General features: G+C 49.4%; 1 protein-coding gene across 1 annotated transcript; it reads right to left on the bottom strand.

Annotated features, from left to right (window-relative positions):
* Nucleotides 1-2969: 2969 nt before the first annotated feature.
* slc24a4b (solute carrier family 24 member 4b) lies at nt 2970-24146 on the bottom strand (the record flags this gene model as incomplete). Its single annotated transcript, XM_084453294.1, has 17 exons — nt 2970-3119; nt 4259-4324; nt 4664-4776; nt 5135-5249; nt 5381-5547; nt 6448-6586; nt 6721-6890; nt 7665-7759; nt 8522-8575; nt 9164-9189; nt 9290-9364; nt 9546-9649; nt 9735-9819; nt 9955-10029; nt 11448-11524; nt 20499-20612; nt 23990-24146. 17 exons carry the CDS (start codon nt 24144-24146, stop codon nt 2970-2972), a joined length of 1782 nt encoding a protein of 593 aa, XP_084309420.1.
* Between the last annotated feature and the right edge of the window lie 1772 nt (nt 24147-25918).

Below are 25918 nucleotides of genomic sequence, written 5' to 3'. Positions count from 1 at the left end.
CACACAAAATAAATAATACTTTCCACATTCTGAATCAACATTGGTACAGTGCGCCCGAGCCAGAGGGCCCAAAGCCATCGCGCGTCTTAAGTTCAAAAATATATATGCATGTACAGTAGATCCCAATGAAAATATTTAAGAATGCAGCGATCGATCATAATGATAAACAAACAAGAATCAGAATGGCACTAGTAGAGAATACTCTTATACTCTTTCACTTTTCTAAGGGGGGAAGGGGGGGGGGGACCCACGGGGAGAACAGTACAGTACACTGACATTACAGTAGTTGAAAGGTCAAGCAGGTCACACACACACACACGCACGCACACAGAGGATGGGGGCCACAGAGAGAACAAAGAGTGGGGTAGTCCGCGCTGGGGTCGTGTCCGGGCAGGGGGGGGGGGGGCTGGATGTTTGGTACAGTCTAGGCTGCCCGTCAGACCTGTGTGGTCGTCTCCTCCCAGAGAGAGCAACGAACGAAAGCCCCGAAGAGTAGCAGCTTAGGGGCCGCCGCCGCCACTTTTGGAAAAGAAACTTTGAAAAAAAAAATGTATGCGCCTCAGGGTCCGAGTCGACCCCGAGTTCGGAACGGAGTTCTCCGAAGTTATCCTTCCTGGCGGAGGGTGGGGTCAGTGGGATGAGCCCGTCGTGTGTCCCTCAGTTAAGAGTCCGCCTCGCCGTTAGTGACGGAGAGAGTAATGCCCTTGAGGGAGGGAGGGGAGGCGGGGGGTTGCGGCGGACCGCCCGCCCTGACCCACGTCTCTTAATAGTGTTCTCCCGCGTTTCCGGAGCCTTCCGCATCCCGCGGCTCCGGGTCCCCCGGCCGTCGTCGCCATAATCGTTATTAAATGGCCGCCTCCGCGGGGGGTCCCCTAATATTATGGCAACCTCTGGGGGCCCTCCCGACACGCACGCACACAAACAAACAAACACACTTTACATTGAGATTGCATATACAAGTGTCTACTGCCAACACTGGCAGAAGAGAAGACATGGTTTCAATACCAACTCCCCTCCCTCCCCGCCTCCCTCCCCACCACTCCCACAGTCCGGCCTCAGTCTCGTACCCTAATTTTGCAGGCTTTTTTTTTTTTGCGTGATGTCCGACGTCTAGGTTGCAGTGCAGCTCGTAGCTGCCGGTTTTTGTAAAGTGGGCCCGGGGCTGTTTCCATGGAGACGCCCGGAAAAGCCCTCAGCCTTCGCTGTGCTGCGGAAGAGTAGCGTTTAATGTCCCAGCATGCACTGCAAAACAGAGACAGGGGTGTGCGTGTGTGTGCCCGCGGTAGCGTCGGGGGGGGGGGAGTTCCGAGTCACTGGAGGTGAGGGGGGCCTGGGAGCTCGCTCGGCACGCGCACACGTGCACTGTACAGACACACACACACAGAAGGAAGCACTAGTCGATTCCGAATGAGAGGACGGCTTTCTTGTTAAAGTGCAATATCTACATGTAATTCACCTCGAGAGAACGCCACTGCTGCCACCTGCTGGAGCCCTGAGGCTCCGAGTATCCCTGAAAACCAATCGGCTGTGGGGGTGGGGGGGGGGGGTTGCACCGCCCCCTGGTGGCGGCCAGAGGTCGGACAGTGGATGAAAACAACCGTCCCAAGTTCCCCTTGAATCCGTATGACTGTACACCTCCACACTGCTGTCCCACGATGTGGACAAAGTCACCAACAACGGAAAAAATAATAATGGGACGCATCTTTTTTTGTTCTTTTTCCCCCTCTGGCATTGTGCAGTTGGAGGGGATGTGAAAAGGTCAGTCTGTGAGTGAAAACGCCGAACGTGAGCACAACAGGATGAAGAGACACCGTCGGCCGATGCCTCCCTTCCGAGGGACCGAATCTCCTTACAGCACAGGGTGAGAAAAGCATTTCCGTGTGCAATTCCATGACTGTGAAAACAGGCAACATCCTGTGATTGCGACAAGCGCTCCTCGTAATTCGTACCGGTCGCTGATTTGAAAAATTGTACAGTAGTTCAAAAAAAAGCAGACACAACATAAAAGTTTACATTGTGCAGTGCTGCATATGCATAAATAACCACCCCTCGCGGCCGGGCGTCGACTTGGGACTGAGGCTCGTTTGACACGAAGCTTCCCGGCCAAAAATAAGAGTCACGAGAGCGAGAAAAGTGATGAAAAGTGACGGAGTGATGAAAAGTGACGGAGTGATGAAAATCGCTTGCGGGAAGGGGGGGGGGTCCCCAGTCGTGTCTGGAGGTAGAGGAGGAGAGCTGCCAGGGAGATGTTCCTCCTCCAGGAGTGAGGGAGGGGAGGAGAGGGGAAAGGAAGAGTTGGGAAAAAGAGGACTAGAGGGACGGATCGGGGAGGGGGGGGGGGCGGCGGGATTCAAAGTAATTTCCATCGGAACAGTTTCGGAACAGAAGACGGCCCTGAAGAGGTTTCTGTGGGGCTGAGGTGGCGTGATTTCTACCGAGTTCTTGGCAACGACTGAGGGTGTGAGTGCCGAGTCTGCTGCTTCATGGGTTTCTGGGGGAGTCCGAAAATCTCTCCGCCCCCGTCATTCTGAAGCCAGGCCAGTGAAGCTAGCGAGCGCGGGTGAGTGAGTGAGCTTAGCGACCGGGGCAGGACTCAGGGGAACACGTTTAGAAGGCTGCGACCTGTGTGACAGGAGTGGATCGGGGGAGGGACATGGAATGGCGTCCACTCCTTACAGCACAGCCTCCTTGGAAAATGGGGAGTTTTAAGGAAGCAGAGTGAGATATGTAGGGTCTTCGAGGGAGATGACGAGGTTAGGGAGACGAGAGCAGCCTTCATGACGGTACCGTAGGAAGGAGAAAGCAGAAGAACAGAGGGAGAAAGAGAGAGGGAGAAAGAGAGAGAGGGAGAAAGAGAGGGAGGGAGAAAGAGAGAGAAAGAGAGAGAGAGAGAGAGGTCTGGTGGAGGAGAGGGCTTAGTCGTCGTCGAGGGGGCCAGTTCTTCCTGTCGGGGGGGGGGGGGGTGCGGTCTACTCCTCCATACACATGGGGAGGTTGACGAAGGTGAAGACGTTGTACTCGATCATGATGGAGAAGCACAGGAAGACTGCGTACAGCACCAGGACGTACGCGCCCAGCTTCGGGTCCAGACGCCACTTGTTCAGATGAATTCCCAGAATCTAAAAGGACAAACGCATACATACATGTACAGGTTTGAAAAGGTACAGCGAACCGACCAGGCGTTGCGATTTGCTTTGTGAATAGCGGCGTTTCCAACGTTCGAGTCGTGGTTTACATGCGTCGAGGTCAGGGGATTGTGACCTTCACATCTAGTCGTCTACCGTGACTCAAAACCGGGCACATCTGAGATTATTAGCAGTTAGCTTTGCTTAAATTCAAAATGCGACCGCGCACACACGTGTATCTGGGAATGGGAGTGTTGCAGACCGTCTCCAATGGGTTGAAAGGAGGCGGCGCGTAGCTCGGGAGGTAGTGCGGCCGGCTGGGGATCGGAAGGTCCCTGGTTGGATCCAACCTTCCCCCCGGCAGTGTGCCGTCGTGTCCTTGAGCAAGACACTGAGCCCCAAATTGCTCCCAAGCGGCACGTTGGCGCAGTACTTAGCACTGTCGCATCACGGCAAGAAGGTCCTGGGTTCGATTCCCGCTTGGGGCAATGTCAGGCCTTTCTGTGCGAGGCTTGCATGTTCTTACCGTGTTCTCGCCGTGTCGCCAAGAAAAGTTAGAGCAGTGTGAAAATGAGTCATATTACCAGTCAGATGATAGGAGTCAGTGTTTCTTGATATAATAAGTATTGCCATTCAGATCAGAAATGGTTAGTACCTGAGCAAGAACATCACTTGTTTACTGATAATGTTTACTGACAATATTTCTTCTATGTTCACTCTGGTGTGTTCAGAGTAGAGAGAGAGCAGGGGGGGGGAGAGAGAGAGAGAGAGAGAGAGAGAGAGAGAGAGAGAAATGTACAGACTCCAGTTGCCCCCTATGTACAGTATAATATGTATCAACACTTTCTAGTCAATAGTTTGATATATACAGTATGTTCACTCTGGTGTGTTTAGAACAGAGAGAGGGGGAGAGGACATGATGATGGCGTCAGGACAGGGAGGAGTGTGTTCTGGTGACATGCGTTAGTACATTTTTATATATTTTACTTTAGAATGGTTGGAAATGAGTTTTCTAGATGTTTTTTTTCCGGGGGGGGGGAGTGGCAGATCTGAATGTTGACTCCATGGTTACGGCCTTGAAGTACAGTCATTATTAAATCTGAAGTACAGTAATTATTAAATGACGTGCTCACCGTGAGAGCCACGGACCCAAGCAGGAGCACCACCGAGTACACCAGCCCACGACTGTTGATCATCACCTGGAGGACACAGACAAGGATGCGATGTAGCGCGTGGGCGAGGAGAGGGTCACGTTAGCGAGAGAGAGAGAGAGAGAGAGAGAGAGAGTCAAGTACTCATTCACAGTGCTTCATCCCCAGTGCTTCATCCCTCATTATTCTCTCTCCACCGTGAAGACCGGTAAGCCCTTCCGAGCCTGTTCGGGGTCAGTCGTTTGGCTAATTACGCTACGCAAGCATGCGAAAGTCAATTTCTCTTTTCTGCTGCCTTGCGAACCGTGCGTTTGAGAAGCGCCACACTCCTGGCAAAAGTGTTGCTCGTTGACGGCGGCGATGAATAGCGTCCTCAAACGGCCTTACCTCCGAGCCGTAGTCGACGCACATGGTCTGTAGCGCCCAGGGAACTCCCAGACCGACCAGGATGTCGAACACGTTGCTGCCAATGGTGTTGGACACCGCCATGTCACCGAGTCCTGAAAGGAGAGACGTATTGGAGTACTTTTACACGGAAAGGCTTTTCTAAGGCGCTAATGCTAAATGCTAAATGGACTGCACTTATATTAGTGCTTTCATCCAAAGCGCTTTACAACAAAGGCCTCTCATTCACCCATTCACACACACATTCACACACCAATGGCGGCAGCTGCCATGCAAGGTGCTAGCCTGCACATTGTGAGCAATTCGGGGGTTCAGTGTCTTGCTCAAGGACACTTCCGACATGTCAGGAGGAACCGGGATTCAAACTGCCAACCCTATGATGATTGGACGACCGGCTCTTCCTCCCGAGCCAAGGTAGCCAGAGCGAACAGAGGGGATGGTGGAGGACCGTACCTTGACGAGCGACGATGAGACTGGCGATGCAGTCCGGCACGCTGGTGCCCGCCGCCAAGAACGTGATGCCCATGATGACGTCGGGGATGCCGAGCGTGTACCCGATGATGGTGACCTGTAGACGCACGCGCATACACACACACACACAAACTGAACAACTGAACTCTCGCTCCCGAACACACACACTCTCCCAAACACTCTCCCTCGCTCCCAAACACACCCTTCTCAACCGGCGGCGAGACATACCATCCACACCATGAAGTAGGAGAAGACGGCGATCCAGACGGTGGACATGATGAAGGAGACCATGAAGAACTTCTCCCAGCGGGGCTTGGCACAGTTGGGGATGGTGAAGAAGAGGACCAGCAGCAGGGGCCAGGAGATGAGCCACTTGCACTTGCTACCGATGCCCGCTGAGGACAAACGGAACGCAAAAAAGACAAAAACAAAAAACTATTTGGTTGTTTTCATCGAGTTGCTACACAGAACACACTCCAGTTCTGTTTTTTTTTTTGTCTTCACGATGAGTCAAAAAGGGTCCCCCGAATGTTACTCAGGACATCATGCTACACGGAAGCTAGGGCCACGCCGTTTGTGTACAACACCACTCAGCCGTTTGGAAAAATACATCCAAATTATGTTTGGACGTCAATTCACGCACCTATGGTCCCAGGCACGAGAGTCAATGTTTAGTGACTGCTTGTCCGTGTAGGATCTTTACCTCTGCAAAAGCACAGGGCGAGAAGTCATGTTTTCGGTGGCGTGTGTTCATGGCGTGTTTGTTTGTTAGCAGGATTACGCTAAAAGAGTGGGATGTGTAGGCAGTCGACGTGTGGGCTGTCGATGACTCAGGTAGCGCCATGCTCTGTTCTTGAGGTTATTCTTGTAATAGTGATACGGAGGAGGAACACTGGGGGTTGTTTAGCTAGATCACACACCCTAGACAACGTAGCCAAACACTGTAGAAAGTTGGAAGTGAACTCGTGAAAAGCCCCAGGATATAACTCACGTTATAATATCCATCCACTGGCATGAGGTTTTGTTTGCAGTTTGATAAAATGATAAGCCAACTGCCAAATAATGATTAGTCACGATACAGTATGAGCAAGCCCCTGGATAATTGGATAAGTCTATTGAAGTGGAAACAACATTTTTGGTTAGCTCAGAAGCTTCAAACGTGTCATTACCTCAATAACGTCACGCTCAAGCTCATTCTCGGAAAATCTACAAACATACAGTATACACACTCACGAGCGAGCGCTCAGACGCACCCCCACACATGCACCCACCCACCAACCCACCCACACACCCACCAGGTAAGTGGAAGGGTGAGATGGTGTCGTTCTCCTCCTTCTCGCTGGGCTTGTCCTCCGCCACGTTTTCGTTCTCGGTGTCCGCCTTCCCGTCAATCACGGCGGCCTCCACGCCATTGGCCGCGACCAGCTTCTGTCGCTTTCAGGGGACAGGGCGGCCAAGTCACGTGACGGGGGGCGCGGCACTCGCGACGCAAACGTGGCTACCCCCCTGGTACACACACACACACACATACACCCTCTCCCGTGGCCGCATGGCCTCTCCTCACGTACCTCGGTGATGATGAGGCGGCTGGCCATGCGGAGGCGGGTCTTGGGGCCAAAATGGCTGGTGACCATGATGCGCAGGCCGGCCTCGGGGAAGCGGAACTTGGTGGGGCTGTCGTGCATGATCTCATCCACCATGACCACCGAGCCACGGCTGTACGTCTTAGTGGGCTTGACTGGGGGACGGGGGGGCAGGGAGAGACCGGTTAGAGACCTACACACCCCCACACACACAATCTATCCAGCCTTTTGTGGCAATGATGCCTGAACACCGTCTGCCTAAATTAATGGTGTGATTTCTATTCAATTATGTTATTTGTAACTAACGGTAAACAAACAGTAAACAAAACCAACACAAACACATTCCCTCTTTAAATGCTCATTACCATTCCATGATTCAGTTGTTTTAAACTCCCAGAGAAGCAGACATGAAATGGCAGGGCACTGCAAGCTAAGCTAGCATACAGAACGACTTGTACAACACTTCAGGAGGGAACGCGTGAAGAGTTTAGTAAGGCTAAACATACAGGCGCGGTGTTACTGGTGAAAAGACAGTGGTCAAAATCTGTGGCCATTTACAGCCTGCCCAAAGGAATTTCACTTTCGGACAGAAGAGGGGGGAGAGAGACAGAGTGGAGGGCAGCCTCTTAGCCAACGAATATCAGTCCGGCGGAAAGTCGGTAGACGCGATCCCTGGGCACGCTACCAGAAGCCCGTAGCCGCTCGACCAGTCTCCATTTCGTCCGCCCCAAACGGACCGTTTTCAACATGGCCGCCCCTTTCCTCCGCCTCCCCGCGTCCTCAAGGCCCGTGGGGCTCTGCAGCCATGGGGGTGGGGGGGGGGGGGGATGGGGCATGGCTTTGTGGGGCACGCCGCCTGCCTGGTCAGCCTTACCCGGCGCCGCATCACGGGGGTCGTCCCGCGCACGCGCTCAAGAGCAAGCATTTACCGTCTTCCATCTCGCTGCTGGACGCCGCGTTGCCGTTGGCGACGCTCTTGTCCTCCTTCTTCCCCATGAAGAACTTCTGCATGCTGGAGTTAAACCTGCGAGGAACAAGGGAGAACATGGCTCTTTCACATACACACACTACACACACAAGTTGGTACTTTGTACCTTCTGTGCGGAACATTCTCAACCAAATGGAAAAAGACTTGACGTGAACTGACATGAAAAATATCTGCACTGCAGTCATTGGATACGATAGCCTTTATTGAGTCAGTCAGTCAAATCGCTTGACTTAGCAGGGGCTGTACAGCAATCAGCAGCTGATTTGGTCAGTGTGTGTGTGTGTGTGTGTGTGTGTGTGTGTGTGTGTGTGTGTGTGTGTGTGTGCGTGAGTGAGTGAGTGAGTGAGCCCATGACACAGCAAAACAATCGGCACTCTTTTCCGTTGCATACGAGGCAGGAGCAGAGTGATCCGACTAAGCCTGTGCTTTTTATCCATCAGAGAGGGAAAGATTAAACTCTTATGAGGGGGGGGGAGAGAGAGAGAGAGAGAGAGAGGGAAAGAGGGAGAGGGGGAGGGAGAGAGAGAGAGAGAGAGGGGGAGAGAGAGCGAGAGAGGGGGGGGGAGAAGGGAGAGGGAGAGAGAGGTTGTGGATGAGAGACACGCAGATTAACCCTGAAGAATCACGAAACACGCGGACGGGCAGGCGGACTGAGGCGTTTACACGCCGCTTGGCGCCACCACAACAGTGTGTGGATATACCGCTAAAACAACCACACGGACGTCACACTGGAAGGCTCCGTAACAGATATGGCGGCGGAGGAAGGGAGGGAGGGAGGAATTTGAGCGCGGCACTCACTTCATGATGATGATGTAGACCACATACATGACCACCAGCACCAGGCTCTCCCACCTGAGAGAGAGAGAGAGGGGAGGAGAGAGGGGGGGGGGAGAGGGAGAGAGAGAGGGGGGAGGAGAGAGGGAGAGAGAGAGGGGGAGGAGAGAGGGAGAGAGAGAGAGAGGGGGGAGGAGAGAGAGAGAGAGAGAGAGAGGGAGAGAAAAGAGAGAAAGAGAGAGAGAGGAGTGGGGTGAAGTCACATGAGCGTGTCACCGTTTCATTATACAACACTGACTTGGTTCAATACTCGATCCTGATTGGCTGCTAGGTGCGCGTTGAAGTAAGGGATCATTGACGACGAGGCGTGTGTTTGGAGGGTTAATGAGGCGCAGCGTTCGCGGTGCAAAATGGCCCCCGAGGCGCCGCCCGGGGGGGAAGTTCAGTCTCCTTGGGAGTGCATCATTTCCCTCTAACCTTGCCATCACCTCGTCGTTGATTAGCCCTGGCTTACTGGTTTGGATTCCTCCTAATTTATAGGCTCAGGGCGTCCGCCATAACTGTAACGACATCACATTACTGTCCGGGACGTAGGTCCAGTAGGGAACAATTACTGGCTTCAGACGGAGGGGTAGCCGGTCTAGCTAGCAGAAAACACTCACTCACCACACGATCTTCTCATCGTAGATGAACTGGAAAAGAGAGAGAGAGAGAGAGGGCCAGGAATGGAAACGCTGGTCGTCAGGCGGACGGCTTTTCCCGACCCGGCGCCCCCGCGCGCGCAACACTCACCGCGATCAGCGCCAGTACGGACAGGATGTAGAAGAAGGAGTCTCGGAACACGGACCACCAGGTCAGCACCACAACCTGGGGGCACAGACGAGACGGTCGGGAGGTGGAATCCAAAATGGGGGTTCAGTTTGAAATGCGGTCCGTTTACGTCTGCCGTAGATTCGGAGAAACGGTTGAGTTCAAACTGCTGGTCATACTGTAGTTCCGCTCGTCTCGGTAGAAACCACACACACATACACACACCCCCCACACACACCTGCCCAGCGAAGATTCCGCACACGCCGATGATGCAGAGGATGTTGAAGACCGCCGAGCCCACGATGGTCCCCACCCCCACGTCGCCGTGCGTGATGAAGACACCTGGCGCAACGGGGAGGCCAGTCAGAACCGTCCGACACACAACCATCTGTGAGCGTGTGCGCGTGCGCGCGTGCGAGTGTGCTACCTATGACGGAGGCAAAAAGCTCTGGCGCAGAACTCCCAGCCGCCATGAAAGTCGCTCCTGCGACGTCCTCGCTTAGGTCGAGTTTCTAGGAGACGGAGAGAGAGGAGGGACCCAGGGAGAGGTCAGGCCAGGTGCGAGTGACAAGGGGGATGTGTGACATATTGTACCAGGGGGGGGTGAAGGGAGGGGGAGGGGGGGTGACGACAACCATGGCTCTCACCTCGCAGATCTTTTCCAGTGATGTCACAAAGTAGTCATCGCAGATTATAGCCAGGGCCAGGAACATGTAGAGCGCCTTGGGAGGGAAGAGAACGCAGTCTGTGTGTGTGTGTTAATTTCACATCCCTTTAAAGAAATCGTGGAAGATTTAGGCTAATCTTCCACGAGTCCACGAAATGTAGTCATTAAGTGGACAAAATACATAACTTAACAAAATCAAATATAAATCAAATATAATACACAGACAAATACGTAATAAAAATGTGTAACCCAGCCCAATCGATCTTCGTTTTGAGTAGACGTGTGAAAATTGCTAAATATTTGCATAAGCGTTTTGCGCTGGATGTGACCCGATATGGGCAAAAATCCGACAGGATTTTTTTTTTTTTTTTTTTTTCTTGGAAACCTGTAGCATCCTTTGTTTAGTAATGTGAGAAGATGTCAACATTCTAAGATGACAGATTGCTCAACGATGGGCAGGTTTCAAATTCTTGGGGTCAAATCAACATTCTATCAGGAAAGTGAAATGAGGATTTGGGAAAACGGAAAGCTCTGCAAGTATATGAAAGCAAAAACTGCCCTATATCAGGTCCTTTTCTGCACAAACAAATCTAAGGATATCCATTTTCATGGCTCTACACAAAAGATACAAGCTGGCAGTAGCTCATCTACTGGACTAGTGTGTGTGTGTGTGTGTGTGTGTATCTATCTACCCACACACCAATGCTTAATGCAGCAGAAATGAAATGATAGTAAAGTTGTCAGACATCAAGGAGATCTAAGCTCTGTGTAGATGACAGCTGAAGGGTGGAAAAACAGAGCTCCCCACAAAATCTGTAGACCAAACAGCAAACACATCCCATCCCAGTAGCTGACGTGGTGATATGAATAATAGATCAGCTCTGACATCAGCTGGTCTCTGGGGGCCTGCCGTGCTCTCTGTGGTCCGCAGGGGGCGCTGCAGGCCTGCTCTGTTACTGGCCGCCCCCATCCACCCCATGGATCCACCCGCGTGTCATCTCATTCTCACAGCCAGAGCCACGTGTATCCTAAACCTACCAATCCCGAATGCTCATTTGAGCCTCGCACTCATTATGCAAAGGCGCGAGAGGATAATTGAGGAACGGCCGGTGCGCCCCGGCTCGCGCGCTGCAGGGCTGCTTGTCATTAGCGGGGGAGATGGCGAAGGACGTCACCCCCCTCTGCCTTGACTCGGATATGGAGAATAATAGGAGCGGCAGAACAGCGTGTAGGGGGAAGATAATTACGCTCGGAGATTACAGCTCCTCATGGCCCCTGGACAGGTTGGATCCCATCTCGTACAAATCGGGAGTGTACTGAAATACGTCTACGGTAACTCACCTGGTCGAGACTATACTAGGACACGTTGCTATTGTAGGCCTACCTTTTGTACCTACAGGAGGTCGTGGGGTATGCATATGGGACTGGGAGGTGTGATATAAAAAGGCAGGCATTTGCAAAGACGCCTCTTACCGCCAGTATGTGCAGCAACACGGCTCCACTCTTGCGCTCGTCGTTGGTGAAAAAGTCATTGGGGAATTCGTGTATTGCTGAGGAGAGAGGGAGGGAGAGAGAGAGAGAGAGAATGTCTCGTCACCGCTTATCATTAGTGTGACACAGATGTGACAGAAAAATATACGTGCGACCTCCCCCAAGGTTATGAGGTCATACTGTGGTGGTGGCATTGGCAAGTGTTTTGTAAGACTTCTAAAAGCTAAAGCATTGACTCCAAAACCAACCTGACAATCTCTAGTCTCAAGAACCCGTTGTTGAAGCCGTCGTCAAATCCTTGTCAGAACCAGTGAGTTAAAAGCCTATTCGTAAAGCATGAATTCATTGAGGGTGTAAGTAAGTTAGACAACAAAAAGACTTCAAAAGAACCAGCATCTGTTCATAGACCCAGCTGGTAGACAGACTGACCCCTGGAAGAGCCACACGGCCAAGGTCCCTGTAGGACTGCTGTCACACCACGGAGCACCTGAGTCTTACCTGGGACAAACCGTCAGCTCATGCTACTCATGCTGGAACCACAATACAGAATACAAAACTTGGCCACCATTTCACTGTTCACCTCAAATTATACCGAGATAAACATCATAAGAGTAGAATGAACCCGCTTATGTTTGAGACCAGAATATTGCACGTTGAAATACAAACAGGAGGCTCTTTTTCTTGCTGTGGGGTTACGTTCAGTTTGAAACTAAGGGAAGGGAAGAAGCACGTCAGACGAAGCTTAGCCAGCAGAAGTGTGAGGTGTTCCGTTTACCTCGCACTACGAACAAACTGAGGTGCCACATATGGACCCATGAATCGGAACACTGCTCACCGGACTGCACCTGTCCCAAGCCGAACGCACGCCGCTCCCATCAACATTAGATGGCGCTCATGCGTGACTGATAAATTGAGTAAACCAATTTAGAAAACCCAACTAGAGCTTAATTTTCATTATGGTGGAAAAGGGCCAGTGTACTGAGAAGTTGGCCTACCTCAGGATGACCTATGCCCTACGACCCTTTATATTATGCTTAAATCAAGGGTAGCGCATCCCGTCAGGTAGGAAATCAGAATGCCTCTAACGCACTGCACATGCGCACATGGTGTAGGTAGGCCATACAGAGATGCCATTTGTCAGAACACCTGAATGCGCCGGCCGTTCCTGGAGTGAATTCTGACAGGTCTGAACCGTGCATGTTTGATATTTGCTACGGAGAGCAAATCCTTTCACCGCACTGGTACACATACATATCCAATCACCCAGGCCAAGCCAACCAACAAACATGCTGCACAGAAGAGATTCTACTGCAAGCGCAAGTGAGGTCAAACTCTGAAATAAAATGTTTATTCCATCTCAGTTATGCATTTTAAGTAATGCATGTAACATAAGTAGGCCACATCATGGCTTTAGGAAGGCGTCATATTTAAATGTAGCCCTGGGTCATATACTGAACATATAGTCTAGGGCTAAGCTGCTAGGAAGATGAAAATAATGAATTATATAATAGCTATATTACACATTACACAATTATATTTCACATTATAAGCTTATACCTGTGTCAGATGTATTCTTGTAACAAAGGTTAATGTGACCAGGGCATTAGGAATGCCACATCATGTTTCACTGTACTGTAGTCCCCTAGGTCAAATACATAGGTCAATTATTTTATCAGTCAATAAGCCTGTTATCTTACAAAAGACAAAAACTGAAATTAATTACTGAAATAATGGAGTCCTTCGTTTTCCAAATCTGGATGAGACAGGGGCAGACTGTCCTTCTGATAGTGCAACACTGAGGTTTTTGTGTCAGAGTTCGAAATTCAATTAAATTAGATAAGCAAACAAAAGATAACCTTCTGGGAAAATCTCAAAAGCACGGTTTTAGATAAACACTGTCGACGTTTTCTCATATGCTTAATCAGGCACCTGCTACAGATTGATAATACCTGAGCAGAGCGCATATGCATGAGAGAAACATAATGGGAAGTTAGAAAATAACCTACTGATGGGAGGTTTACTTTTCATAATAATAATAATACTTGGCATAACATCTTGCCTACACCCAGGGCTGAAAATTAACACCTGCCACCGGCCAAATGCAGGTAAAATTTCCAATTGGCGACTAGATTTCGGAAGGCTATCTGAAAAAAAGATATACTTGGACGGTAGATTTGGACGGTAGATTTTTTCATTTACAGTCCCCTCGGCAGGTGACTCACCGTGAGCCAAAAAGTTCATTTTCACCCCTGCCTACACCTACAACTTGACAGATGGAGAGCAAGTACCCCTCCCCACCCTTCTCTCCCCCAGCTGTGGCATGTATTGAGGAATGTGCTCCTTATAAACCACTACTATTACCCAGGTTGACTTTACTGACCCCTCTCCCGCTATAAGCAACAAAGCACGTTTCCCGACCCGAAAGTCTATCATGACCTTAGCGAGTGCTTTCAGGACTGGGGAGTTGGTGACAAGTCGCGTCAGGAGTCTGGACATGAGCTCATTCAGCTCCAGCTCTATGGCTGCTCAATCAATCGTCCAATTGATTATGTCAGAGGGCAAAATTAGAAAATTGCATTATCAAAACAGCACCAAAATTGCCCACTGAAAAATAGAATCTTATCTCTGGAACCATCCCGGTTCTACATGAGTTGTACCAATCAGTTGGAGACTAATACTGGTACTGTGCAGTACATAACTGAATCTTGTTGGCCTCTATGTGGATCAAATGCATCATTCTAAATCAGGTTAAGAAGAGGAAGATTATGTTAGCTACTGAGATGGCAAATGTTTTCTTTGAGGGCGTACAAGGCGCCGTACCCCCCAGTGCAGAGCTGGGATCTCAGACTCCCAGTGAATCAATTCCATTTCCGCTGCCGCAACGAAGCCGGAACTGGGTGTGTGTATGAAACAGCCATCAGAACCATAAGAGCTACTTGGAGGTAGGCAGAGAGTGCTGCACACGAGAGCTGGAGGAAGAGCAGAAGGGTGGCTGTACTGCTCCGCCCATGCAAATAGTGAAACGGACACTGCCTGCGGGGTTCGCCCGTGTGTCCCTGCCCACAGAGGTCAGACAGGACACGCCTCTGTAGTCGCTTCCCACAGCTGAGCGATACCACCTGCTACCGCTCGAGTAAATGGCAATTCCAACGAGTGCCTGAGGGGGAATGGCATCATGACAGGCCTAAGAATGGCATCGCTTAATGTTCCCAACAAAATGTGACTAAACGCTCAAAACCTACCTTTTGGTAGGGTACATGCATTGGCCAGTAGTTCCAATGTGGGAAATGTTCGCTTACTAAAACCTGTCGCTAATACAGTCTGTATTGTAGGTTGCTGGAGTGCCAAAATCTGTGAAAAAACAGTTGTGGGGGAAAAAGTGTCCGTCTTTGTCACTCCGTTCTCCTGTTTGCTTACTGTTGCTGACTCCTTAGTTTTATTTTAGGGGGAGGGGGTGTTCAACTGGAAAGACAAGAGGGAAATACAAGTCTTTATAGAAGAAAAAAAGTCAAACACTAAAAATCTGAATCTGTTTAGACACCTGATGCTGCTTATACAAGAAATGACTAGCAACACTTCATCTCAGCCTCAGGAGTGATCATCACAGGGTTTGAGGCGGTTTTGTGTGAGAGGCAGGCGAGCCCTGAGAACTACTCCTATGTCTTTCACTCATCCCGAGCCACGAACTCATCGCTGGCCAAACAGATCTTTACTCGGCAATCTCCGCTGACACAAGATCCAGCGAGGACGCTCCACCACCGCACCCTGAAGCCTGTGGTCCCGGGCCGCCACGGCTCATGGCACTCAGCACAGGCAGTATGCACCGCACACACGCGCACACACACAGTATGTAGAATCTATTTTTTAACACTGTAATTTTGTGCAATTAAATAATGGAGCTAAGTGTAGGAGGCCTTCTGTTGTTCCGAGAGAGAGAGAGAGAGAGAGAGAGAGAGTAGAGTGAAGAGAGAGAAAGAGTATATACAGTAGTGAAGAAAGTGTGTATAATAAAGAGAGAGAGTATAGAGAGACTACACAAACAGGCCTGTCATCTCACACCCCTTCTGACAAGTACCACAGTCCTATCCCAGTAGCCTTGAGCCAGACTTCCTGCGAGGAACTCTGGCTTACAGGCTACTATCCCAGTACATTGGGAAGTCCTTGACAAGCGTGAGCATGTTTAAAAGGGTGACCGTTTCATAAAACCGGCACTCGTCGTTTTCGCTTCATCGCCGGGCGATAATTAGCGGACACTGATGCGGTCAGTGGGCACGCCGAAAAGCCCTCACACACACACTCATCACAGCCAGGAAGAATCGCGGTCCATTTCTTGGCGTGATGACACCCAGGAACCGTGTCAACGGAGCAAATCCCCCGAGGGGCAAGTGCCGGCTGACGTGAAAGGGAAGCACAGCTCGGAACGGACGTTACGACCCGCCACCCTCCTCGCCCACACCCCGCCCCCCCCCCCCAACGCACCGACCAACAGACCTGACGACCTGCGCCGTGCTCAGAAAGTGCTCAGCGGGGTCATTTGACGGGGTGAGTGCGGGTGGCCACAGAGCGCCGGAGCGCGGTACTTCCTGTGTGAGCGAGACGAACTCGGCGGACCAGAAGACGGCCGTGGCTGGGAGCGGTACCGCTACGGCCGGCGTAGGAGGACGGCAAAGGCTAGTTCCCATAAACACAGAGGCCATTTACGGTTTATGTTAGGATTCGACCAGTCTCACCATTTATGGGAACTAGCCAACCTAGCCACAACCGCAGAAGACCGCTGGTCCGATAAACTAAAGGAGCACCCGCTGTGAAACGCAGGCGCTCGGCTGTGTAAATGAGCACTGGGCGAGAGACGCCTATGCAGCAAACGGGGCAGAGAGTAATCTCATTCCGTACAGTAGAGTACATACAGATTCCATACCGGCTGTCGACATCCGTTCGCTTTAACATCTGCGCAGAGGTTAATAACGTGTATTGCCCCCACTGGCAAACAGCTTGCCATCCATAAATAGGAGCTTGGGGAAGTGTGCAGCTGAGGCCCGAAGGTGAGCATCGAAGAAGTGCCGTAAATGCGTGGATAAATACAGGGCTGCAGGCGCGTGGAGCACGTAAATACCGCGTGCGCTCGCGCTAATACGGCGGTCGGGCCGCTCGCACAGATCAGCGAGCAGCAGCTGTGCGCTGGCCGCCCCTGCGCTCGGGGCTCTACACCTGCCCTCTCTGCCGCGCTGGCCACCTCTGCGTTCGGCATGCAAGTGGGAAGCAGAGCGAGGTTAGTCGGTTCCCATTACGGCATAATCCCCCCACTCCTATAATTCCCCCCTGCCCCCCCCCCTCTTTTAAAATGCCCTTCTGGTGTTGACAAATCTGCGTTCCACCCACTGCCACGCCTGGGCAGGGCTGGGGGGCGGGGCCAAGAGCTGGGCGTGGGCTGCAGCCTCTCACCAGTCCGTCCCCGCCCACTCCTCCACATCTGTCCGAGCCACGGTAGCGCTCACCCTTAAATCCAACCAATTATCATAACCGCCTCCACACACACACGCGCACACACACACGCATACACATTTTCACTAACCCGACGGCGTTACGTTTCGGTGCAACTCGCCCCCCCCCTCCCACGCCGCCCCAGCTCTGCCGCACGCCAAAAACACGCTACACGTACACCCCCCCCCCCCCCCCCGGGAGATTAGAGGGTATCTAAAACCATCGGAATCAAAATCTGCAGGGATTATTACATGGTACAAACAGGGCCGTGCTAAAACCTCTGCCTGTACTGTTCAGTTTTATCTCCCCGTGTTGTCTAGCGGTTCTAATACGCCATAAGCATATTAATTATGTCCTTGGTAGGGGGCATTCTGTACATTGGTGATTTGTCTATGGGGCCCAAGGTAAGATATTCCTCCCCAGCCACTGCACTTAATCTCGGGTGACATTCTCCACCATTGCTCCCACCGCTTTGAGAAAAAGGCTGCGTGAAAAAAAAAGGTTGAGAAAAAAAGACCATTTCAAATTCCATTTCCGAAGCACAAAGGTCTAATTTGCAGTCAGATTATCATTCCTCACAAAGCCCTGACATTTTATGGGCCTGTAATTTTATATAAAGCTATTGGACTTTCTTCAATAAAGTACTGCTTACATTCAGGACCTGTTGTGCAGTAGGCCCGTCAAAATAAGAAAAAATACAGTAAGCCAATTCCTTGCATGAATCACTGGATAACCTAAAGAACAACTGAGGCCCTAAAACACTTTCAATATGTAAATTTTTACAGTAGATACGAGTTAGGCAGCAATTACTCAAGTCAGGTAAAGAAAGTGATCCGGTGAACATATTGAGGGAGTGTCATATTTAATCTAAACTGCTTGATGCCAATGTTTGAGTCTTCTGTACACTGTCAGCTATGTTAAGTCACTGTGAATCACATTTGTGTTTTAAAATAAGTAGAAACATTAGTGAATTAACAATACAGGAATTCCTGATAATGGCCAATAAAGTTCCTACACAAACAGAACTTCCAATTCTGCATTCAAGAGCCAAAAAGGGTCCAGAAAATTTTATAAGTTATGCCACACGGTTTGCGTACTGATGTATCCCATCAGATTTGTGCATCAGTCAAAGCTCTCTGTCCTTGTCCTTCTGGACCTGAGCGCAGCTTTTGACTCTGTAGATCATGATATCCCTATTAGAAGACTTTAGAACTGGGTCAGCCTCTCCAGTCCAGTCCTTGACTGGTTCAGGACCCATCTAATTGGCCAAGAGTTTGTCGACCTTGGTGATCAGAGCTAAAAAAAAAACAACAAAAAAACACTACTACAGTATAACATGTGGGGTCGTACAACGATCCATTCTGGAGGCTTTTATGAGTAGCGGGTTGGATTACTGGAGTATTCTATCTGGTCTACCAAAGAAAGCCATTAGTCAACTTCAAATGATCCAAAACAGAAGGAGGGCACACATCACACCAGTCTTACAATCACTACACTGATAACCTGTCATTTTAAGAATAGATCAAGAGGATTTTATTTGCAGTTTATTTGCAATTTATAAAAGCACTCCATAGTCATGTACCTGAATACATGTCAGGCATGCTTTTACGATATACACCAAGTAGGTCCCTGAGGTCCTCTGGCACTGAACTTTTAATGGTTCCTGGAGCCAGGACCAAGAGACATGGGGAGGCAGCCTTCAGTTTTTATGCCCCCAACCTCTGGAATACCCTGGCAGAAAACCTAAGAATGGCTGCAACTGTGGGAACTTTTAAGCAAGATCAAGACATACCTTTTGAATCTCGCTTTTATCATGTAGCTATACCCGTTTTATAATTCAATCTTCTCAATTTTACATTTATTCTCATTTTACATTTTTTACTGTTTCTTACTTTCATCATATATTATTCATCCCGCTTTCTTATTTTTTGTACCATTTACTAATAAACTTTTTTTCTTTATCTTTTCTTATTCTGTGTGCTACATTTGTTTGTACGAACATGTGCGATATAAATAAAATTGACTTTGGACCAAAACAAACTCAAACCTCACTACAAGCAGAATAATATCAACCCCCCTCATGAACGTTGAAGCTCTCTTGCTGCGTTTAGAGATAATGAGGAGTGAACCGAAGCGAGGCGAGTTTAATCCATGCATCCCACGAACGGTGGCCTAATGAGGCAGCTATGGTTTATTTAGATGCGGTTCATGCTCTGCATAAAAGTAAAAGGCCTCGGATAATAACTCATCCATCTCGCCTGGTGCCCAACCCCAGACCTGGCCCAGCTCCCCCACCCCCCACCCCACGACGCCTACGCTGCACAGGGCGAGGGTGACCGGTGGGGAGGGACTCCGTGGCGGGCGTCTCGGAGCGCACGGAGACCGCCGCCGCGCTGTGGTGCGGAAGTAGTCGACTGTGGGAGATGGATCCGGTTTGAGATGAAGAGGCTATGTTTTCGGCCCGGCTCGCCACGAGAGCGCGGAACAAAAGAAAGACCTCCCCCTCCTGCTGGGAGGAGGAGAGGAAGGAGCGCGTGGCGCGGTCCGTCTGCGGTAGGAAAGACGCTTGAAAGGAGAAACAGGTAATCCCCCGAGGATCAGAAGTGAGATTTCCAGCACATAATCTTGTCAACTGGCACCTGTTCCAATAGGATTAGGGTTTCCGCTGTGTCTGAAAACAACGTTAACACAGGACAAAGGTAAAAGTATTTGGTCTAAAAATTATGGATGCCTTCACAAAAGTAATGTTAACGTCAAAAGCTCGGGTTGAAGTAATGTTCATCTATAATATGATATTAGAACACCGGTTTCCATAAAGGCTCCTGAAGGATTTGCTCCCTGTGACCAGTAATGAAGAAATATACACTCAATCTTCATTGGTTAAACCGTAAGTGTCACAAAGGTGCTATATATAGCACTCACACTACCTTACGAACTATCTGTCCCCTCATGTCAAAGCGGGAGAAGAGGTGTCAGGAAAAGCCTCAGGACATTCGAGAGCTTTAACTGACATGTTCGTTTTACTCTGCAAAGACAACCATTCTGAAGTAAACAAACATCACTCCAAATGATACACACAGCAGCTGCAGTTACAGTACAACAAGTGCTGTTAAATCAATGAGAATTCACGCACAGTGAGTATATATATATATATATATATATATATATATAATCTTTTACATGGCCGATGTGGAATGCTCTTTCAGCAGTGTCATACGTTTCTTCAGTGTACAACACAGCATGCCTAATTATAGATTTATTTGCAACCCTTAAGTGTACTAAAGGTGTTCTGAAATGATTCATGTCTGACCCTATAATAGGCCTTTTAGCGGGTGTCAGAACACCGGTGATCTAAACAGATTGAGCAACGATTCCTCTGTGACTGACATGGTAACAGACCAACCATAGAGCCCAACAAAAAGCGATTACCGAACACAACAATGCTCCATATAGGGCTCCCAGAAACAGCATAACAACCCCTAAAGGACAGCTCAGATTGCTGGATCGGCACAAACCACCCACCCCCCCAAAACACACACACACACACAGTACCTGGTTCTGTACAGTTCTTCTTCACGGTGTCATTCTCCAGTTCTGAGAAGGACATGAGCCTTCTTCCCCAGGGATGGTGGTCCTGGCTGTGTCCTTTCACCTGCATTCCATGGCCTGGAAGAGAAGAGACGGTGTTCGTCTTTATCAAATGTCATAGCTTCCAGAAAACTGGGCAAGAGTCAGAATCTCACACACCAAGGTGTGCAAAAACACAGATTTGATAAAACACCCTGCCGATAATCGCATAGAACCATTTCAGGGATGTTTTGGGGTATGAGCTATATTCTTTAAGAGAATTTCAAAGGAACGCTTCAGTATGCATGTGTCCGTTTCGGCATTTAAAAAAGTGACGTTGGGTGACAAAGTTGTCAGTGAATTTTTTCTACCATAAAGCAACGCTGCATAGAACTTTGCATTTGCTTAAAAGGGTTGGGTTCCAACTTACAGTATGAAAATGAATTATCATTCAATGACTAAACCCGCAATCGATTGCGCAGAGATCTGCATGTTCCAAGGGTTTCTAGAGGGACAGTGATAAATGGGTACTATAATTACCAGTAAGGGGATGCAAATTGCCCACGACTCTTATTTCCTACCCTGATGGTTTTTGGTCAGAAATCCTTCAACACTTTCTGGAGCTTTTGAAAGAGTTTTTTACTGAGCGTAGAAGAAGGCTTTGCAGGCTCTTGGGTTTTCAGCAGCCATTAGATCATAGACACCCCACAGGTTTGACTGCGAACAGAAGCGGGTTTACGGCCTTAACAGAATGAGTTGGACTCGACCCATTTTTCCTTTGGCGTTGATCGATAGTTAGGATGTCATGGACGAAAACAGACCAAACGGTTCCAAGCTACTTTAAGGCAAGTCAAGTAACAAAATTAGGATGCGTTGCGCGGTCTGCGTTCAGCGTTCTGTCAGAAGCTTCAGAGCAAAGCCATGAAAAGGAATAACAGAACAATGTTGCTTACAGAGAATAGGGCTGATAACTAAAACTAATTTTCTGTCTGGAGGCAGGAGCAAAATATTACAAAACCAGAGAGCAGTCTCTGTATGGAGAGATGGAGAGCGATGTTATTACACACAACACCATTAATATTGGATGGCATCGTCCCCCGACTGTCCAGTCAGCTCGGGAGGGAGGTGGACCAAGGACAGCCATCAATCTCCGGCACTTTCTGCGCCGCCCCTCGTAGGCTACTGCTCTCCTACGAGCCACCCGGACCCCCCCCCTCCCTCCTCCTCCTCCTCCTCCTCGCCGCCGCCATCACTCCGGCTGCCTGCACGCACCTGTCAAGACCTGCGCTCCCACAAACACCTGCTCTGGCCCCGCCCTGCGACGGCCACCGCTCGCTTGCTCCAATCAGCACGGAGGGACGAGACACCCGCCGGCCTCCCCTCTCTCAGAGCCACGAAGTCAGTCATAAACATCTATCTGGCCCACTCAGCACGGTCCTGGCATAACTTTTCCATTCAATAGGAGTCAGACAGGGGAAAAGTTCATGAATTCTTGTCATTGTTATTGTCATTACAATATGGAGGGCATGCCCAGGTGTGTACCACTTCCCTCTGACCAATTGTGTCTTCTTGGCCACAAGTCCTCTGACAAGTCGGTGGTGAAGCAGTCCCATCTTGACAGACATGCACCAAGCATCCTCCCTCATCAAACGCCTCCTATTAGTCACTACAACTGTGCAGGCCCAATGACAATGAAAAGGCTAACCTTCACTGACCAAGTCAGCTGGCCAAAGCCTAGGGCCTGCTGCCTCTGGAGATCAGAGATTTGCACTTGTCTGTATGATATCATTCTGTATGATATCATTCTGGAATAATCTTTTAAGCCTCTTGTTGTTCTTAATGTAATCAAGAAACGTCCGAATACATCAGTAGGAGAACATACACACTGCGTGATATAATGGCGATTTACAGTATTGTTCTTTGGCCTAAGAGGATACAGATGTCCAGCCGTTGGGTTGGAGAGGTCAATGTTTAAAAGCCCCGTGAGCACGCGCCAGATTGGGCCGCTCCCGCACCACTTACAACTGTGCACGGTCACAGAGGTCTAGGTGCCAGTGCTAGTCACAGGCAGTAAATCCTTTGGGCACCATGTGACCGAGTCAAAATATTTGCAATATTAATCTGGAAACTGGAGGATTATCTGGTGTCCTTGCAAGCTTATTGCACTAAATTTAAACAATGCACCCAATAATTATTCGGGGTGGACATTTACCCTTTTAACGCCCTCTCTGAACTCTCTCTATGGCTGGGAGGGGCTACAATCCACCTGTTTTACAAGGTTGCATATCAATGTGACATGGTCAGATTATCATAACGTGAGACAACTGAAGCTGTGAGCATGTAAACCATGGCATGTGCGAGGAGGGAGCTTGGACATTTGCACGCGGGAGCGCACGTCCTTTGGAGTGGGCACGTCGCATAAACAGCAGCGCCTCGTGCATGATCAAACTTACAAGGTTTGCACGGAACACACCTCTGAGCAGCTGTGAATAATGCATCAGTCGCGCGCAGCACAAGCCTTTGCGTGTTTATTCCCCGAATGATCGTCCACGGCCTCTGCGTAATCGCATCGCTCGGCCCTCCTCATGCGGAACCCGAAGCATGGTGCTGGAGAGTGATTAAGGTGATGGTGTGTGATAATGTGTAAAGCCCCCGGAGAGACGCGATGATGCCAGCGTTGCCACGAGCCTGTACGCTCAAACGTTGTGTGACTTGATGCGCCAGGCTGGTTTCTCTCGCGCCTGCATGGCACAGGGTTTGTATAGAACGACAACGCTCACGCTCAGAGTATTACACTTAAGTTTATGCAAAAAATATACATCGAAAAAAATACACGATGGACTCCAAAGGCTAAATCTAAGTGGGGTATGGTGGTCGAGGTGTGTAGAGCCTCCTTGCTTGCTCCATCGTTGACGCCGCGCACACTGCGGCATATGGACAGAGACGCATAGCCTACTATACAACATGTGGAGAGAGAAAATATTATCCTGTGACCTATATCGGGCCGTCTCTCTATAGGCTAACAGGTACAGCTGAATTTTGTTCCGAGAGTGGCGCGTCGGAATCCCTTGGCAAAACATGCAGTAGCCCATTCACTGCATCGACATTGACTAAATGCAGCCTACACTTTTTCTACACGGGGTGAACACCTATGACCTATCGCATCATTACGCATTTAGACTAGATTAACAAAACCGTAGCCCATTTCGTAGCCTATATTTTATTCTCATGTTGATGCAGGCAGATAAATCTCAAACAGCCTAAATGTAAGCCAAATCTTGATTCAAATAAATAATTCGGATTGCATGTCCTTGAGAATGTCTTGCCTGTGATTAATGATGGAGACAATTCGTCCAATCGCCTATATTTAATGTGAGGCTGTACTGAGGGTACACTATTACACTGCAGAATTCTCAGCAGCTCCGTACCGTCCACCATGCCCGCGTTTATGAGCAGCTTCCCCGGCTCGCACTTACCTGTCTTTGTCAGCAGTGCTGACATGGTCCATGCCACGACGAGGATACTGCAGATAAAACACACTTGCACAAAAAGCATCTCTCGCCTCTTGCGAACTTTGAAGATCTTTGCAATTATCGTCTTTTTCGAGACACTCGTGGTCTCGTCCTGGTCCATGCTTGCGGCTCGACCAACAGAGACTTTTCGCCCTTGCCCAAAGGCTACTGCGGACGAGAGACCGAAGGAATTGCCCGTTTTAGCCGCTTCACACCGAACAGACCCGGGAAGCGGTCCTCATTTCAAGTGGCCGGGACGCAGATGGGAAGTATGGGCTAGTGGAGCTGACAGTTTGCATGTGCCGCCGTGATCATTCGGTTCAGCTGTTGGATTGCTAGAACAGCGCGTGAAAATTCCGCGCCACCACAGGCAATGACAGGGTGAGCAATTCGAGGTCTTCAATCAACTCAGCATTACTATCTCCAATCCCAGATCGTTCTTTAAATGGAAAAACAAACTGTTTTCCATAAAATACGGAAAATAGCCGATATCCCGGTTGTCTGTAAGCTCGTCTCAAATCTTCCTTTTTTTAAATTGCGCTTCAATTAAGTCGTCCTCCTCCCGAGCATTATTATGTGCATGTGGCCGCAGACTGGGCGTACTTCCGACAGCGCTCAGTCGCAAGGTTAATTGCATGATCGGAACAATCTGATTTCATCAAGAGTTGTTAAGTTTAGCTACATTCGGGTGGAAAAGTCATGTCATTCGCCACGGTCGGGCACCTCCCACTCCCCAAACACTACAGCCTAGTCCAGAGACAGGTGAATCGGGTTTGGGGCTGGTTCTTCGTTCTAGCAAGGGAGCAACTAGGCTACCGTCCTACAACCTATTTCATAATCATAAAACACGTAGGCTATGCTGCTGTTCTACCGACTGCAACTTTTCCGAGGGTGATCATGCGCAGACACGTGATATTTGCAGCAATTTATCTCCCTCTTTCTCTCTCTCTCCCCCCTCTCTATCCTATCTCGGGTACAACTGTAACCTGCCAACTGGATGTCCACCTTGAAATCATGACAGCTGTACATCAATCACTCCCAGGAGTCTGTCAGCCCTCTAAATTATCCAAATATTACCTTTGAGACCAGATAATGGTTTGGTCTGTCGAACTCTCCCATGCCTCCAAGAAGTAGCATAGGCTACTACTGCTGCAGTAGCCTATCAGAAACCCAACCTAATATCCTGTGCACTGAGCATACACTGTAATATCAGATAGCCTAGGAGTCGGTTGGATTATTGTCATTTTAATATAATGGAGAGTAATTGAGGTTAGAGACCCTTTAGCTCCAGGGCACAGGTAGCTGCTGCATTCGTAGCCTTGAATTATTATTTTTATCATCACCCCAAGGTTTAGTGGAGATTACACTGACTTAGCCATGACTCCACCTAGAAGGAATGCATTTATGGGCGTCCTGAGAGAATAACCTATACATCAAAATATCTATCTATCTATCTATCTATCTATCTATCTATCTATCTATCTATCTATCTATCTATCTATCTTATCTATCTTATCTATCTAATCTATCTATCTTATCTATCTATCTAATCTATCTAATTTGTCCATAAAGTGGTGGTTTAAAGCAGTGGGGGTTTAATTCAAGATGTGTGTCTTTGTAATGTTTGTTTTGAGGTCAAGTGTCATCGGGCATCAATCACTGTGTGTGAGCTGTTGTCACCCTGAGTTGTCACCATGCACGCGAGAGGTCAATGCATGACATGTGCACCTCTTACAAATGTAAAAGGGATGGATGGAGTTGTCGATATGCACGTGACATTTTAATGTTTTGTTGGGAGTTTGTTGACCGAGCTAAGTTTGGTCTGTGTGTGTGTCTATGTGTTTGGCCATGTGTGTACTCATGTGTGACAGTGTGGAGGGGTGCTCAGTTGCA

This window comes from Borostomias antarcticus (genome assembly GCF_949987555.1).
Source record: "Borostomias antarcticus genome assembly, chromosome: 19".
NCBI lineage: Eukaryota > Metazoa > Chordata > Actinopteri > Stomiiformes > Stomiidae > Borostomias > Borostomias antarcticus.
This window is presented reverse-complemented; position numbering and strand designations above follow the sequence as displayed.